This window comes from Dreissena polymorpha, chromosome 15 (genome assembly GCF_020536995.1).
Source record: "Dreissena polymorpha isolate Duluth1 chromosome 15, UMN_Dpol_1.0, whole genome shotgun sequence".
NCBI classification, from domain to species: Eukaryota; Metazoa; Mollusca; class Bivalvia; order Myida; family Dreissenidae; genus Dreissena; species Dreissena polymorpha.
This window is the reverse complement of record NC_068369.1, coordinates 22,624,343-22,643,848: the sequence shown is the minus strand read 5'-3', so window position 1 is coordinate 22,643,848 and position 19,506 is coordinate 22,624,343. Positions and strand designations below refer to the sequence as shown.

At 37.9% G+C, this 19,506-nt stretch overlaps 1 protein-coding gene across 1 annotated transcript in view; it reads right to left on the bottom strand.

Moving 5' to 3' along the window:
* LOC127860600 (uncharacterized) overlaps window positions 1–19,506 on the bottom strand; it is a 31,791-nt gene that overhangs the window by 9,900 nt on the left and 2,385 nt on the right. Inside the window, exons 3-8 of the mRNA XM_052398742.1 lie at window positions 18,823–19,034; window positions 15,072–15,208; window positions 11,618–11,771; window positions 7,831–8,086; window positions 6,296–6,381; window positions 388–506 (exon numbers count right to left, since the gene is read on the bottom strand). Of these exons, the coding sequence (XP_052254702.1) occupies window positions 388–506; window positions 6,296–6,381; window positions 7,831–8,086; window positions 11,618–11,771; window positions 15,072–15,208; window positions 18,823–19,034 (964 nt within the window). The remainder of the gene's footprint in view (window positions 1–387; window positions 507–6,295; window positions 6,382–7,830; window positions 8,087–11,617; window positions 11,772–15,071; window positions 15,209–18,822; window positions 19,035–19,506) is intronic.

Sequence of the window (19,506 nt, the reverse complement as noted above, 5' to 3'; positions counted from 1 at the left end):
TGGTAATAAAATGAAGGCAGAGGAGAAATTACTGCACAGGCTAACCTGGTGAGACACTTTATGCACATGCATAAATCCCAGTTATCCCAGAACAAGGCTATATGTGTCTTGTTCTGAGAAAACTGGGCTTAATTCATGTGCGTAAAGTGTCGTCCCAGATTAGCCTGTGCAGTCCGCACAGGCTAATCAGGGACGACACTTTCCGCCTAAACTTGATTTTCGGTAAGGAAGGACTTCCTTGAAACTAAAAATACCATTAAAGCGGAAAGTGTCGTCCCTGATAAGCCTGTGCAGACTGCACAGGCTAATCTGGGACGACACTTTATGCACATGCATAAAGCCCAGTTTTCCCAGACCAAGGCTATATTGATTGGAATAGTCTCCTACTTATGTATGCGGCGAATCTCGGCCGATATGAGTACTCTTCCAGTGTGGACATGTCACTCATGTTGCTGCCCAGCCCCTCTGTAGAGACTGCTGGTTCTGTGGAGACTGTGCTGCTGAGACTACAAGAAGACAACATACCACATGTAATGAGAGATCTAGGATCACATAGACTACAGTTTGCTGCTAAGACTACAAATAGACAACGTACCACATGTAGTGAGAGATCTAGGATTACATAGACTACAGTTTGCTGCTGAGACTACAAGTAGACAACATACCACATGTAGTGAGAGATCTAGGATAACATAGACTACAGTTTGCTGCTAAGACTACAAGTAGACAACGTACAACATGTAGTGAGAGATCTAGGATCACATAGACTACAGTTTGCTGCTGAGACTACAAGTAGACAATGTACCACATGTAGTGAGAGATCTAGGATAACATAGACTACAGTTTGCTGCTGAGACTACAAGTAGACAATGTACCACATGTATTGAGAGATCTAGGATCACATAGACTACAGTTTGCTGCTGAGACTACAAGTAGACAACATACCACATGTAGTGAGAGATCTAGGATCACATAGACTACAGTTTGCTGCTGAGACTACAAGTAGACAATGTACCACATGTAGTGAGAGAACTAGGATCACATAGACTACAGTTTGCTGCTGAGACTACAAGTAGACAACATACAGTAAAACTGCGATAACTCGAGGAAGCACGGGACCGACATCGATGCTCGAGTAATCGCAGGTTTCGAGTAATCCATGGTATTATTTGTTTTCACTGTCTCGGTTGATAATGCTTAATTCTGACCGCAAACGCTTTATTTACATTTAAGACGGTGCTAGAGAAAGAAAAGGCTTTGTAAAAATCGCTTAAGGTTACAGTATAATAAACAAAACAATTAAGAAGATCGTAAATTCATTTAATTATTTCAACATACACACAAAACATATATATAATCAAAAATATCTCATCAATATTCACTGTACATGTAGGATAATTATTTTAAACAAGCAAATTCATTGAATTGATATCCCCCGCCCATATGCTTCTTGACACAAAAGGGTTATATTTGACACTGAAAAAAGCATTTTTTCGAGATACAAAGGGCCATAACTCTGTAATTAACAGATGGTGTACAATGTCATTTGGCGTGCATCATCCTCTTATCCATATATATACTCATACCAAGTTTCAATGAAATCCGCCAAAGCACTTCCAAGATATGGCTCCGGACACAAAAGAGCCTATAGTAAAAAGCATTTTTTTAAGATACAAAGGGCCATAACTCTGTTTTTAACAGATGGTATACAATGCCATTGGGCGTGCATCATCTTCTTATGCATATATATACTCATACCAAGTTTCAATGAAATCCGCCAAAGCACTTCCAAGATATGGCTCCAGACACAAAAGTGGCTATTGTAAAAAGAATTTTTTCAAGATACAAAGAACCATAACTCTGTTTTTAACGGCTTGTGTACAATGCCATTTGGCGTGCATCATCCTCTTATGCATATATATACTCATACCAAGTTTCAATGAAATCCGCCAAAGCAATTCCAAGATATGGCTCCGGACACAAAAGTGCCTATAGTAAAAAGCATTTTTTCAAGATACAAAGGGCCATATCTCTGTTTTTAACAAATGGTGTACAATGCCATTTGGCGTGCATCATCCTCTTATGCATATATATACTCATACGAAGTTTCAATCAAATCCGCCAAAGCACTTCCAAGATATGGCTCCGGACACAAAAGTGCCGGCCGGCCGGACGGACAGACAACGTCAAAACAATATCTCTCCGCCTCTGGCGGGGGATAAAAAGCACACAAGGTACATACATGCGCATAAAAAAACACACACTAAAAACAACATAATCACTACACACTTTGCCTTTTTATTTACATTATTCAGACTCGTGTTGCGCAAAGTCAAGGATTGAAGATTGTCGCAACCCATTAGCTTCCCGGAACTGATGGCGTAAGACGTTTCGCGATAATTATCGATTGCTGGTAATTATTCAATTATCATTAAAACTGTGTAGCTTTGATCTGCTTCTCAAAAGATGACAATTTGCAGTGTTTCTCAAACTGCAACTACCTTCACACCTAATCGAGCGCCTTTTGTCTGCTTGATTGCGCTGTTTTCACAACTCGAATATTTTTAGCACCGACCAGACGAGAAAGCGTCCTCGAATAATTGCCAGTGAATTAGGTGTGAAATGCCTTTCAGGGACCGGCACACGACCTCGAGTTATCGAAAATCGCATGTTTGAGTTATCGCGGGTATTTTTATATAGACATTAAAGGAAAATGCTAGGTACTTTCTTTAATACTCGAGTAGTCACCTGTTTTCGAGAAATCGCCAGCTCGAGTTATTGCAATTCTACTGTACCACATGTAGTGAGAGATCTAGGATCACATAGACAACAGTTTGTTGCTAAGACTACAAGTAGACAACATACCACATGTAATGAGAGATCTAGGATCACATAGACTACAGTTTGTTGCTGAGACTACAAGTAGACAACATACCACATGTAGTGAGAGATCTAGGATAACATAGACTACAGTTTGTTGCTGAGACTACAAGTAGACAACATACCACATGTAATGAGAGATCTAGGATAACATAGACTACAGTTTGTTGCTAAGACTACAAGTAGACAACGTACCACATGTAGTGAGAGATCTAGGATCACATAGACTACAGTTTGTTGCTAAGACTACAAGTAGACAACGTACCACATGTAGTGAGAGATCTAGGATCACATAGACTACAGTTTGTTGCTGAGACTACAAGTAGACAACATACCACATGTAGTGAGAGATCTAGGATCAAATAGACTACAGTTTGCTGCTAAGACTACAAGTAGACAACATACCACATGTAGTGAGAGATCTAGGATCACATAGACTACAGTTTGCTGCTAAGACTACAAGTAGACAACATACCACATGTAGTGAGAGATCTAGGATCACATAGACTACAGTTTGTTGCTAAGACTACAAGTAGACAACGTACCACATGTAGTGAGAGATCTAGGATCACATAGACTACAGTTTGTTGCTGAGACTACAAGTAGACAACATACCACATGTAGTGAGAGACCTAGGATCACATAGACTACAAATTGCTGCTGAGACTACAAGTAGACAACATACCACATGTATTTAGAGATCTAAGATCACATAGACTACATACAGTTTGCTGCTGAGACTATAATTAGACAACGTACCACATGTATTGAGAGATCTAAGATCACATAGACTACATACAGTTTGCTGCTGAGACTATAATTAGACAACGTACCACATGTAGTGAGAGAACAAGGATCACATAGACTACAGTTTGCTGCTGAGACTACAAGAAGAAAACATACCACATGTATTGAGAGATCTAGGATCACATAGACTACAGTTTGCTGCTGAGACTACAAGTAGACAACGTACCACATGTAGTGAGAGACCTAGGATCACATAGACTACAGTTTGCTGCTGAGACTACAAGTAGACAATGTACAACATGTAATGAGAGATCTAGGATCACATAGACTACAGTTTGCTGCTGAGACTACAAGTAGACAATGTACCACATGTAGTGAGAGACCTAGGATCACATAGACTACAGTTTGCTGCTGAGACTACAAGTAGACAATGTACAACATGTAATGAGAGATCTAGGATCACATAGACTACAGTTTGCTGCTGAGACTACAAAGTAGACTATGTACCACATGTAGTGAGATACCTAGGATCACATAGACTACAGTTTGCTGCTGAGACTACAAGTAGACAACATACCACATGTAGTGAGAGATCTAGGATCACATAGACTACAGTTTGCTGCTGAGACTACAAGTAGACAATGTACCACATGTAGTGAGAGATCTAGGATAACATAGACTACAGTTTGCTGCTGAGACTACAAGTAGACAACATACCACATGTAGTGAGAGATCTAGGATAACATAGACTACAGCTTGCTGCTGAGACTACAAGTAGACAATGTACCACATGTAATTAGAGATCTAGGATCACATAGACTACAGTTTGCTGCTGAGACTACAAGTAGACAACATACCACATGTAGTGAGAGATCTAGGATCACATAGACTACAGTTTGCTGCTGAGACTACAAGTAGACAACATACCACATGTAGTGAGAGATCTAGGATAACATAGACTACAGCTTGCTGCTGAGACTACAAGTAGACAACGTACAACATGTAGTGAGAGATCTAGGATCACACACACTACTGTTTGCTGCTGAGACTATAAGTAAACAACGTACCACATGTAGTGAGAGATCTAGGATCACATAGACTACAGTTTGCTGCTGAGACTACAAGTAGACAACATACCACATGTAGTGAGAGAACTAGGATCAAATAGACTACAGAAATTTTCAAGACGCTTTATGGCAAAGTTGCCATTTGATCTCTAAAAAGAGTGGCCTTGATGATGATGATTGTTATACCCGACACATTTTCATGTGGTGGTTTTCATTTGTGCAGAGTGATTTCAAAATCCATCATAAGTGTAATAGCTGGGACAAGAATGTTCAAGTTGTGTTATGGTTGCATTTGACCTTTAACATCTAAGGTTAACCTCTGAAGTATGGGAGGCAAGTTTTAAATTTTATGTTGGGGACATTTGTGCAATTTATTTCAAAACCCATCAATATATGGCAAAATTATGAATGAGACAGGGAGTTCGGCACAGACTTAGAGTGCGAGTGCTATATAAAGCCTTTTCCAAAGGGGATCTAAAATGGGCATAATTGTGCTTAGTTGCAGGTCAGAGTTATAACACTTGCATGATGATATGGTGATCCCAAAGACATGCGTGAAGTTTAAATTGAATTTGTGTAGCAGTTAGCAGTTACAGAGATATAAACTAGTTGTAGGCAACTGTTTTCGCTAATTTCATCTTGTCTCAGTACTTTGCTTAGTACATTATGACGGGGGGGGGGGGGGGGGGGGGGATAATTCTGCTAAAAGATCAAACATAGGTTTTGGTAGTTTTTTCAATATTGGAAGACACCACCATTGAGACGTTGACTTTTTGCATGCAAACATAAACCTGAATTTCTCTGTACAATAAAGGGAATAACTCTGCTAAATTGCAGGTCAGAGTTATGAAACCTGGTCCGTGATCTCATTAGAAGACCCAAACACATGTGTAAGGTTCTGATTGAAAACCTTGATGAATAATCTAGCTTAAAATACTGGCATGTGCCATGATCTACATCAATTTTTTAAAAGCCTGATACCATGGTCATGAATATTAAAGTCGCCTATTACAATATAGTTCATTGCTCCTTGTATTAAAATAAAGAAGCAATACTGGATATTCCACGGTACCCTATGGATCAACATTTTCTCAAGCTTTATTTATGTCAGAGTATGTAGTTCATGTTTTAATGTGATTTTCATGATCACTTTAGGTTATTTCTAACGCATATGCATTTTACATTCTTTTGTTATCATCATTTGTCCTTGTCCAAAATCACAACAATGTATTAACTACCAAACGGATTAAACCTTCATACCAATCATGTGGATATGCCAAGAATGAAAGAAAAACTTGTCTTTAACCCTAAACCATGTTTAATTTAACCCTTTCCCACTCAGAAGCAATGTGAAAATGGCTATGTGCAAACAGCATAAAACCAGAACAGCCTGCAAGTAACGCACAGTCTGTTTGCTGCTTATCAGTATTTAAAGGTTGGAAATTAAATCTGTAAAACTTGAATTTAGTAAGAAAAGTCTTTAATTAAATTTAAATTTCTAAGGGAATACAAGTGTGTCAAAATACGTATTTAAGTGGTTAAGTTTTAAGCCTAAACCATGTTTAATTTAACCAGCAGATGGACACACATATCCCCCAGACCTCTTTTCCAGGAGCCTCTCTGCCCTGTCCTGCAGTTCCTGGTCCCGCTTCTGTCCGGGCGACTCCAGGACACCATGTGGAAACTTCTGGAATAGTTAAATGAGCTTTGTTCTGAGAAAACTGGGCTTAATGCGTGTGCGTAAAGTGTGTCCGCACAGGCCAATCAGGGATGACACTTTCCGCTTTTATGGTATTTTTAGTTTCAAGGAAGTCCCTTCTTACCAAAAATCAAGTATAGGCGTAAAGTGTCGTCCCTGATTAGGCTGTGCAGACTGCTCATGCTAATCTGGGGTGACACTTTACGCACATGCATTAAGCCCAGTTTTCTAAGAACAAGGCTCAAATTATGTGCTTGAAAATAATACAGAAACCAGGCAATTCCAGTACACATCGAGGAACATTCTTGAAAATTAACAAGATGACGTGCTTCATATATAAATACATGATTTTATTCTAAAATGAAAAATGCATAAAGTGAGGAAAAGATTGTATCAGTAAAAATATGCCTGACCAATATTTAGGTACTAGCTTTCCATAGTTTTTTGGTCCACCATTTTTGGAATGGGGCATGGGCCCTTTGCATTGTGAAAATTTGCGTCATTTTGACTAAATTTGGGAAATAGCATTGTTCATTTTGTACTAACAAATGCTGTAAATTGAGGATAAAAGTGATTGTAATATAGCAAGAGCACTGCATAACGGGTGCCACGCTCGGCTACAGGTGCTGTTTTGAATAAATGAAAGCTTGTCAGATTTTTTTTTTTAAAGGTCACAGTGACCTTGACCTTTGACCTAGTGACCCAAAAATGTGTGTGGCATGTAGAACTCATCAAGATGATGAGTGCATCTTAAATTGAAGTTTCAAAGTAGGTAGAAGCAATTTGATTTTAGAGCCAATGTTCAAAACCTTAACAAAATGTTAAGGTTTTAGCATGACGCGGACGTCGGACGACGAGCTGGCTATGAAAATACCTTGGGTATTCTCCGAAAACGCCAAGCTAATAATAGGTCAGGTACAACAGCAAGACTGCTTTTCAGGTAATGAACTCAGAGGGAATTAGAGAAACTTGTTATTTTAAAATTGCAGTTTGAATGATAAAGTATCAGTCAGCAAAGCAGTATGTCAGTATTGAGCATAGACCTTAACGTAAATATGACCTTAATCTTTAAGCTAAGGCAGGACTTACAATCACTTAACCCTTTACCTCGCAGAACCGAAGTTAAAATGGCTATGCGCAAGCAGCATAAAACCAGTAACTCGCAGTCTGTACAGGTGTTATGCTGTTTGCTAGCATTTTAGGGTTGGAAATGAAGCATTTAAAATTTGAATTTAGTAAGAAAGGTCTTTAATTAAATGTAACTTTTCGAGGGACTACAAAAGCGACAAAATACATATCTTAAGTGGAAAGGGATTATAGCCCCTCCATCAAGATGTCAGTGCCCATGCAAAGATGCTGGTTTGCTAACAGCATATTGCATAATACCCATTTTTGCATGACATAATTCATACGGGTAACCTGTTTTTCTATATTTACCATTCTATCAGCCAGCTTCTGAAGATTCTTGTATTTATCAAGATTTGCTCGAGTCAATGCTGGTGCTGGACCACTTAGATCTTCCTCTGGTTGCCTAGGTAACGATTTCTCTCCCACTGTTTCTTCTTCTAAGAAACTATCCACGGGAATGGCCCCTTTATTAGAAAGCCACCAGAAATCTCTGGAACCAGTCTCTGATTTCTGCTGCCGTTCCTCTCTGCTCATGGGGGCGCTGTTTCTGAACCTTTCTATATATCTGTAAATACAATTGATGATTAAGTACTGTATATGGTTAACAATCACAACTACATGGGGACAAGTCCACTTGATGTGGTAGGAAACAAAGTGAAGCAAACATTAAAATACTAGATTTCTACATTGAGAAAAACTTGTTATCTGTTTTGTCAAAAAGTCAATTACATAAGCGAAACATTTTTCATCCTTTGGATTTGGACAGATTTCAATAGTCAACAGTAGTACATGTATGGTGTATTTGTATACGACAGTAATTATATACAGTGGAAACCCTCTAAACCGGATCCTCTCTATACCAGAATCCTCTCTAAACCGGGCAAATGATCCGGTCCCATTTTTTCCCTTATAAAACCATGCGAAAAATATCTCCTCTAGATCGGAATCCCCTCAATTACGAATACCGGTCATTCTTTGGATAAAAATTGGGTAATTCCATACGTAATTGTTCCTCTCTAAACCGCTCAGGGCCGGTTTATTGCACCTCAGACCTAGTGTCAAAAAGTTGTGAATAGTGGATTAAAGACGAAATTAATACAGGTGGTCGAAAAATGTGCAGACTGTAAAAATCGCAAAACAATTTAAAGATACTTGTCCTGTGATGTACATATCGCTCAATAGATGTGATAATACTGATGATAATTACTGATAACAAACAAAGAGTTCTTTAGTGTGTTTTGTTTTTGATATAGTAGCCGTGCTAAATTTTAATAATCTTAATGCTATTTAATTTTGTGTTGTTTATTACAATTGCTAATTTAGTGTCATATAAAATGGTTATTTGCAGAGTTATTGAAGCAGTTGCATTTAGATATTCACTTAGATTGTCAAATTGGTAATTAAGATAACTTAGACTAAAAATGTCCGAACCTCCTACTAAGCGATGGCGCGTGGAATTGTGTCTAGAAGACAAAATCAAACTGACAAAAGAGTCCGAGATGTTGCCAAAACTAACACTCAATACGCGGTCAGAGAAATATCGGGTAGGAAAGTCGACGATCGGGGATATCGTGTGAAAATAAGTCGGCGTACATGTTTTTCAGTATGAAAAGGAACTAAATTCACCTAACACATGCAAGCATGTATAATTTGTTTGTTTTTTAGGGTGCACTGTTTGGTCTGTGTTGTGACTGATATTGCTTTCGAATCAACAGATTAAGCGACGTGTTTTTCTTATGTGATGCAATATGAATGAATGCTATATATAAATAAACTATGACAATTTGCTGAAAGTGTTTTTTTCCACATTAGGCTATGTAATTGACCATCTGAAAGTAAAATACGTCAATGTCCCCTCTAAACTGGAATCCTCTCTAAACCGGAATTTCCACTCGGTCCTGGGAGTGTCCGGTTTAGAGGGGTTCCACTGTATATGTATTAGATGAACAAAGCTCAGATACTGATAGTAAAATGGGTTACTTAATAGAAGTTTCAGTCAAAATATATGTATCCCAGAAAAAGCAACTTTTTGGAAACAAGAGGCCCATGAGGGCCTGAATTGCTCTACTGGCTGGAATCAATAGGGCTCAAGCCCTTGATAGTACAGAGCTCCAGATATGGGCCGTACAGCCGTAAATACGCCTTTCTCATGACGATTTACGCATTTATTTATATAAACTGGACGTACAATTACGACATTAATATCCATTTTACGCATTTACAAAAAAAATCTGCCCGTACCAATACGTCTGTGTCAGCGAGGCGTGATTTGTTGGTCTCTAACCTAACGGCGCTTTTCGTTAATTTTAATTACCGAAAAGTTGTAGACTGGGTTCATATATTTATGTCTATTCTGTCGCCTGATTTCCTGTAACTTGTAAATCCGTCAAAAACAATATGTCTGCGCGCAATGGAATGCCGGCTTAACCGAAAGCGGTTCAAAACAACACTTTGTTGTCATATAATGACTACAAACGGTGTCAACTAACCATCCTGACATTAAATCTGTAAACCCAGAAAAAGACATTGTCGCCCCGATATTAAACGATTTGATTGCATCGGTGGCTTAAAAGTTAGAAAACACGATGGGAAACGGATGAGACAGTAAAATAAGTGTTCATTTACTTAGCTTACTAGTTGGCTTGTGTTTTCTTTTCAAGAAAAATGAAGAAATAGTATGAGTCATGGGTTTTAATGTGTAGTTGTATTTGCATCATAATTCAGAATGGAAAACCTAATACATTAACTGTTTAAGAAGCTACATATATTTATTATAATTGCTGCAAATGTTTCTGTAAAGTCAGCGTTACACCCTTCAACATCCAAGAACACGGGTAGTACAGTACTACCTGTATTTTTGGATATGGTAGTACAGGTACAAATTGATTTTAAGCGTTACTCCTTTTCTTTCTGTCAGTGGCAGTACCGTTACTAATTTCACAAATCCTTATCTGGAGCTCTGATAGTATGAACAATCTGAGTAGGTTTTAAACAAACAGACCCAAAATAGGCAATTCATCGCATAAACAAGAAACGTAAAATTTAAACTTCAAATGGCTCCTTTTCAACAATAAGATGGACAAATTTTCTTCACTCTCAATGGGGTTCTGGCCCTTGATGATATAAAACATCCGTTGAAGTTTCAAAAGGATAGAACTTTAAATGTAAACAAACAAGAAATGTGTTTGTCGGAAACACAATGTCCCCTTCTGCGCCGCTTTGACTTTTTTGTTTTTGACCTTTGACATTGAAGGATGACCTTGACCTTTCGCCACTCAAAATGTGCAGCTCCATGAAATACACATACATGCCAAATATGAAGTTGCTATCTTCAACATTGCAAAAGTTATGGCAAAATGTAAGATTTTATTTTTTTTCTCAAATTCAAGGGGAGATAATTCTGGACTTATAACTCCGATATTGCTCATTTTCAATAGGGTTTGACTCATCATTCAGATAAAGACACTGTGCAAGTTGGGAAATGATTGGATGAAAACTGTGGACTTTATTGCGTAAACATGCCTTATTTCACATTTTCTCAAATTCAAGGGGAGATAATTCTGGACTTTTTACTCTGATGTAACCCATTTTCAATAGAGTTCGAGTCCTCATTAGTATCAACACACTGAACAAGTTTGAAAAGAATCGGATGAAAAATGTGGACTTTATCGGATAAACAACAGAAAGTCTAACGCACACACACACAGACAGACAGACACCATGCCATCCCATAAGCTCTTCTTGCCTATGGCTAGTAGAGCTTAAAACCCACTAATCTGCTGGTACAAATAAACATGACCCATTTATAATCCTTTCAAAATCACACACCGTATCAACCGTTATTATTTAAAGGAAGCTATCATTGGTTGATATAATGGACCAGCGTTGTTTGTACCGGGGTGATTAGTGGGTTTTTCTATACTCGTGCTTTTCCGGGATCAGTCTATTTACATCCTATCCCACAGTGACAAATAATTGACTTCAATTAACAGTGACGAAAATTGAATACTACAACTAACAATTAATCTCTTTATTTTTCAAAGGTGGTAATACCATTGAACTTGATTTGTACTGACAAATCAATGCTTAGTCTTACCTTTTCAACACAGATCCATCTTGATTGACCTCAGTTTTTGCTGGCCCTTTATTTGATCCCTGGTTTGTGGGAACCCTTTTGCTGTTTTGCGATTTCTTCCCATCTTGGACGGACCCTTTCACTGGTATCTTACTGCTGCTGCAAGCTTTCTTACCTAAATGAGCAAATTCAGTACATAAAAATGCAATGGTTGCACTCTGGAAAAACTGGGCTTCACCCTAAAGTGTCATCCCCGGTAAGCCTATGTAAAGTGTCATCCCCGGTAAGCCTATGTAAAGTGTCATCCCCGGTAAGCCTATGTAAAGTGTCATCCCAGGTAAGCCTATGTAGAGTGTCATCCCAGGTAAGCCTATGTAAAGTGTCATCCCCGGTAAGCCTATGTAAAGTGTCATCCCAGGTAAGCCTATGTAAAGTGTCATCCCAGGTAAGCCTATGTAAAGTGTCATCCCGGGTAAGCCTATGTAAAGTGTCATCCCAGGTAAGCCTATGTAAAGTGTTATCCCAGGTAAGCCTATGTAAAGTGTCATCCCAGATAAGCCTATGTAAAGTGTCATCCCAGGTAAGCCTATGTAGAGTGTCATCCCAGGTAAGCCTATGTAAAGTGTCATCCCAGGTAAGCCTATGTAAAGTGTCATCCCAGGTAAGCCTATGTAAAGTGTCATCCCAGGTAAGCCTATGTAAAGAGTCATCCCAGGTAAGCCTATGTAAAGTGTCATCCCAGGTAAGCCTATGTAAAGTGTCATCCCAGGTAAGCCTATGTAAAGATGTCATCCCAGGTAAGCCTATGTAAAGTGTCATCCCAGGTAAGCCTATGTAAGTGTCATCCCAGGTAAGCCTATGTAAAGTGTCATCCCAGGTAAGCCTATGTAAAGTGTCATCCCAGGTAAGCCTATGTAAAGTGTCATCCCAGGTAAGCCTATGTAAAGTGTCATCCCAGGTAAGCCTATGTAAAGTGTCATCCCTAGGTAAGCCTATGTAGAGTGTCATCCCAGGTAAGCCTATGTAGAGTGTCATCCCAGGTAAGCCTATGTAAAGTGTCATCCCAGGTAAGCCTATGTAAAGTGTCATCCCAGGTAAGCCTATGTAAAGTGTCATCCCAGGTAAGCCTATGTAAAGTGTCATCCCAGGTAAGCCTATGTAAAGTGTCATCCCAGTAAGCAAGGCCTATGTAAAGTGTTATCCCAGGTAAGCCTATGTAAAGTGTCATCCCAGGTAAGCCTATGTAAAGTGTCATCCCAGGTAAGCCTATGTAAAGTGTTATCCCAGGTAAGCCTATGTAAAGTGTCATCCCAGATAAGCCTATGTAAAGTGTCATCCCAGGTAAGCCTATGTAAAGTGTCATCCCAGGTAGGCCTATGTAAAGTGTCATCCCTAGGTAAGCCTACGCATCCTGCAAAGGCTAATCAGAGGAGACACTTTCTGCCTGGAGTGGACTTTGGTTTTGAAAGGACTTGTTTTAACCCTTTCCCACTCAGAGCCAAAGTGGTAACGGCTATGTGAAAACACCATAAAACCAGAATAGCCTGCAAGTAACTCGCAGGCTGTTCACGTGTAATGCTGTTTGCTGCTCATCATTAACAAAGGGTTGCAAATGAAGCCCTTAAAACTTGAATTTAGTAAGAAAGGTATTTAATTAAAAGTAATTTTCTATGGCACTACCAATGGGTAAAAATACGTATCTAAGTGGTAAAGGGTTAAATGAAAAGTTACATAAAAGTTGATATCTGAGGAGACATTTTACACCTGTGCATCAAGCCCAATTTTTTCCCTGATCAGGACTCATATGCAGATTCATTGGTGTTACATGTATAGGTCACAATATACTAAATATTTTCCCTATATAATTCAATGTAAAAGTGACAACTTTAAGCGAAAATAAATGCATCTTTTTGCACAAGAGACCCTAATAATCATACCTTTCCTTAAAGGGCATTCTAAGCTTAATTAATATAAGCAATAAAAAGAGATATGTCTCTAAACTGAATTGATTTAAGCAATACAAATAATATGTCAGCAAGAAAGAACTTAAAACAAATCAAAATCAACAGTTTCTGCACCTTTTTTCCAGCCTTTTTCTAGTGGAATGTAACCTTTTTCAGTGCAATTTGTTACAATAGTCTCTAACTTTTATCATATTTCAGGGGTTTAGTATTGAACACCTTATTATGCCCTATAACTATCTCCATAAGATAAATCAGAACAATAGTCTAACGTATAAAGTTTGCCTTCGAGTAAACTATGATATTTTTTTAGAGTACAGCCCTACACGACTCAATCATTTAGTATAATATAACCTATATATTATTTAAAGACCATTGATGACTGTATCTTACAGAACAGTAGAACCCAATAATAAAACCCATTCGTCTCCTCCCTGTTTATCAATGCTGGAATGTATCTGAATGATTTAGTTATGGGTATCTGACCAGGAGTAATACCTTAATTACTCTAAGTATTCGGAAACTTACAAATAATTATTTAGATACGAAAAATATCAAAAGAAATAGCAGGTGTCCGAAAATTTAGAAACAAAAAATAAGGTGTGAAAAAAATTATTATTATATTGAAATAAATGCAATTAATCAATGTACAATAATTTATTTGTGATTAATTCTTCTTTTTCTGCTTGAAAAATAAATCAAAACACTTCGAAGCTTTGTTAACTCTTGCCGTTAATGATATGTTACAAAAAGTAAAAGCAGAAAACATACTGCTTCATTAATAGGACAAAACTGTTTTAAATGCTGTTAAGTGAATCCATTACTTTCTACCTGTTTATATGGCTATTTACCCAATTGCGTGAATGTAATGGTCAATTGCCCTCAGGCATGCATACGTCAGGTTTTATGACCTTAATTCGGTTGTAAAAATCCATGATCGAAGTGTCACAATATAAGCGAAAACAGGGCCGAAGTCTGTAGAATAGTGCGGTAAAATATACTGTCTGAAAATTAGACATAAATAATGGACGAAAACCCGTTTGTCCGAAAATTAAAGAGTGACAAAAAATAATTATTTTCGCAAAAAAAGGTTGCCCGAAAACTTAGAGTGTCCGAAGAGTAATTACGGCAGCTGTCCAGATCAAATGACGTTAAAACAATGCTGAAGTTCAGTTAGAAGATTGCTTTTTACAATTTTACTTTTAAAATTGAGTTCAAAGTCGGTATGACAGGTTTATGTTTTCAATGTTGTAATGCTTATCCTGATGTTTGATTGCTCATTGAATGTCAATACATAGACACAAATGTTTTCAGCAAGAATGGCAACGATAAAGAAAAATGGTCAGATTTACAAAATACACTTTTCTCATAATGAAAGAGCAATTACTCCATAATGAAAGCTGGCAAACCAATATGCCCATTAAGCTTCAATAGGGGTCACAACAAAGACAATACTTGAATGCAAATACCACCCAACATCTTACAGGACACAACAAATCTCTATCTCAACTCACTATCGGGTATTCCTGTTCCTTTGTTGGTACCCGGCATCCTCAGTCTCTCTTGATTTGTTCCCGTTGTTGTAGTGAACCTCTTAACTATAGACTGGTAGTTCTCTAAATCCAACTCACTGTCTTCTAAACCAGTTATGCTGTTTAGATAAATCACAATATGTTACACTGATGAACTTATTGAAAAATCCTTTGTACCCCGGTAATAATTCATATACATGAACATGAATAAAGGGAACTATCTAAATACTTCAATCAAAAAAGATGGATGGGTGGGGTGGAGAGGGGTGTATAGTGTGGGTGTGTGGTCAATAATTACATTATCATCCAAAAATAAATAAAAATGCAAAAACAAAAATATTTTTTTTTTTTTTTTTGGGGGGGGGGGGGTATAGTGTGAGGGTGTGGTCATTTATAAGATGATCTTTAAAAAAAAATGAAAAATAAAAATTGTTTTTTTTTGGGGGGGGTATTCGGGGGGGGGGGGGGGGCCTGGGGGATGGTTTGGGTGGAGTCTATTGTAGTATGTCATGTAAGAGTTGTTTTGTCAAAGTATCAATCAAATCTGATCATAAATAACGAAGTCATGGCAATTTTTGCAAAATTTAATTATTTGACCTTGAAAGTCAAGGTCATTCAAAGGTCAAGGTAAAATTCAACTTGCCAGGTACAGTACCCTCATGATAGCATGAAAGTATTTGAAGTTTGAAAGCAATAGCCGTGATACTTTAGAAGTAAAGTGGATGTAAACACAAAATTTAACCATATATTAAAAGTTACTAAGTCAAAAAAGGGCCATTATTCTGTCAAAATGACAACCAGATTTATGCAACTTGTTCCTACAGTCCCTTATGATAAATTGTGAGTGTTCCAACTCTGAAAGCAATATGTATGATACTTTAGGAGTAAAGCGGACCAAAACACAAAACTTAACGAAATTTTTAATTTTCTAAGTATAAAGGGCCATAATTCTGTCAAAATGCCAGTCAGAGTTACATAACTTTGCCTGCCCAGTCCCCTCATGATAGTAAGTAAGTGTACCAAGTTTGAATGCAATAGCTTTGATGCTTTATGAGAAAAGTAGACCTAAAAACAAAACTTAACCAAATTTTCAATTTTCTAAGTATAAAAAGGGCACATAATTCTGTCAAAATGCACGCAAGAGTAATCTAACTTTGCCTGCCCAGTCCCCTCATGAAAGTTAGTAAGTGTAGCAAGTTTGAATGCAATAGCTTTGATACTTTATGAGAAAATTGGACCTAAACACAAAACTTAACTGGACGCTGACGCCAAGGTGATGACAATAGCTCATAATTTTTTTTCAAAAAATAGATGAGCTAATAAAATCAAAACCTAAAGTAAGGCATTCTGATTTACATACATATTTCGTTCAATCAAATTGGCAACTTATGTGTTTTCTAATATTTATATACCACTAGCAAAAACCATTCAATGTTTACTATTTTAGGTGTTCATTATGTTACACGGATTCAACAATATTTTAATTAAGATTTTTCCTTTAGCAATTTTATAGCAAATCCTAACAAGAGCACCGCATAACGGGTGCCAACGCTCGGCTGCGAAAGCTTGTCAGAATTTTTTTATTAGGTCACAGTGACCGCGACCTTTGACCTAGTGACCCAAAATTGGGTGTGGCATGTAGAACTCATCAAGGTGCATCTTCATATGAAGTTTCAAAGTTGTAGGTGGAAGCACTTTGATTTTAGAGCCAATTTTAAGGTTTTAGCACGACGCCTATAGCGGACGGCTGACGACGAGCTCGCTATGACAATACCTCGGGTTTTCTCTGAAAACAGCCGAGCTAAAAACAAGAATCTAAGTCTAGTCCCACTTGAAACGCCATAGCAAAAGCTCTGAAAACAATACAAACTTAGTTTATACATAAAAACTGTTGATAAAAGTGGACCTCTGATTGATCAAAGCTTATCTCAAACAAGCCAGTATTTAATTTACTGAGCCAACAGTGTTTTTATCATTCAAAATAGGGCCCGGTAATCGGCCCTATTCCCAGTGGAAACAAGAGCTGTGTTTGTGAAACACAATGCCCCCTACTGCGCCGCTTTGAAGCCATATATTTGACTTTTGACATGGAAGGATGACCTTGACCTTTCACCACTCAAAATGTGCAGCTCCATGAGATACAGATGCATGCCAAATATCAATTTGCTATCTTCAATATTGCAAAAGTTATCGCAAAACTTTAACCAAGGTTAAAGTTTTGGGACAGCAAAACTTTAATCAAGGTTAAGGTTTTGGTACAGAATGACAGGCCAAAAACAATATACTGCCCATAAATCGATCTGGGGTCATAAAAAGTACATTTTTTTCCCAAATGGGAGCTAAAAATTCCCAATGGAAGGTTTCCAACCAAAAGATAATAATTTTTTTTAGATCAATACTTTGTATTATTGTGCTCCCATTCATATAAGTTCAATCTTAGTAAATATAAAACTAACAAGAGCACCGCATAACGGGTGCAATGCTCGGCTGCCAATGCTTGTCAGAAATTTTATTTTTTTATTTTTTTTAGAGGTCACAGTGAACTTTGACCTAGTGAACAAAAAATGGGTGTGGCATGTAGAACTCATCAAGGTGCATCTACATATGAAGTTTCAAAGTTGTAGGTGGAAGCACTTTGATTTTAAAGCCTGTGTTAAAGTTTTATATTAGAGGTCACAGTGACCTTGACCTTTGACCTAGTGGCCCAAAAATGGGTGTGGCATGTAGAACTCATTAAGGTGCATCTACATATGAAGTTTCAAAGTTGTAGGTGGAAGCACTTTGATTTTAGAGCCAATGTTAAGGTAGCATGACACATACAGCGGACGGCTGACGACGAGCTGGCTATGACAATACCTCGGGTTTTCTCCGAAAACAGCCGAGCTTAAAATACTTGTACTCTCAATTTTGAAGCATTTTTTAGCAAAACAACAACAATACTGATTTCCCAATTTTAGTCAAACCGCCGCAAATTTTCCAAATCAAAAGGGACCAGGCCCAATTCCCTAAATTGTGAAAACAAGAAACGGTCGGAGATGGGTGATGCTCCCCAAAGTTTTTTTTGTCACAATATTGCACTATATATTCAGATAAAAGGAAACGTCTTGAGGGCACAGTAGTTGGGGGGACAATAATTTTTTTATAGAAAATTTCAAAGGGCCATAACTCTGTGAAAAATCATCCGACCAGAACCCGCTGATAATATGCACATCTCTTCTTGGAAGTAAAGCTTCCCATAAAGTTTCATTGAATTACGGTCATTAGTTGCTGAGAAATAGCCCGGACAAGAATTGCACTGTATGTTCATTTAATGGAAAATTTCAAAAATTTCAAAAGGGCCATAACTCTGTGAAAAATCATCCGACCAGATCCCCCTGATAATATGCACATCTCCTCTTGGCAGTGAAGATTCCCATAAAGATTCTTTGAATTCCAGTCATTAGTTGCTGAGAAATAGCCCGGACAAAAATTGTGCACTGACGGACACACGCTCGCACGGAGGGACAGACGAAGCAGCGACTATATGCTCCCCCCAAAATAAATTTTGCGGGAGCATAAAAAATTACTGCCAATATTCATGAATTGACATGTTCATAGATGAAAACAACTTTTTTTGAAGTCTCATGGCTCTTAAAGATCTACCATTTAAGAGCCACACTCGTAACTTAAAAAGACTTACATGTATTGTTGTAGCTTTTAACAAATAATCTTTAAGAAGTCTAATATGCCCTACCTTATTGACGAAGGCCTTTCACTTGCGGGCCAAGATTCATCCAAACTGTGGCCATCATTTCCTGCAGCGATAGGCCAGTCTATGGGTCGGGTGAGGAATGAGTTGCCTCCCTTGAGGAAATCTTCATCCGAAGGGGAGATAGGCTGCTCAACTTCCTCTTCGTCATCTATTCTTAACTCCTCTTCTTGATCACATTTAAGGTAGAGTGATGTCTACAATTTATGTACCGGTAAGATAAATGGATGATTTGGTTAATTCATAATTTATTATATCAGTCTCAAAATAAGTCAGAAAAACACTTCATGCCACATAAAAATGGCACCAGGCAGTAGTTGGCCTGAATTTCTTACTTACCTTCCTGGCCAGCATTCTATTTGAACTTAACCTGATCCAGTTTTACAAACATATTGAAACACAGAATAGAAAAGAACAAGAGATGTGTTTGTCAGAAACACAATGCCCCCTACTGCGTCGCTTTGAAGCCATATAGTTGACCTTTGACCTTGAAGGATGACCTTGACCTTTCACCACTCAAAATGTGCAGCTCCATGAGATACAAATGCATGCCAAATATCAAGTTACTATCTTCAATATTGCAAAAAATATGGGCAATGTTAAAGTTTTGGTACGGACAGACAGACTGACGGACAATTCAACTGCTATATGCCACCCTACCAAGGCATA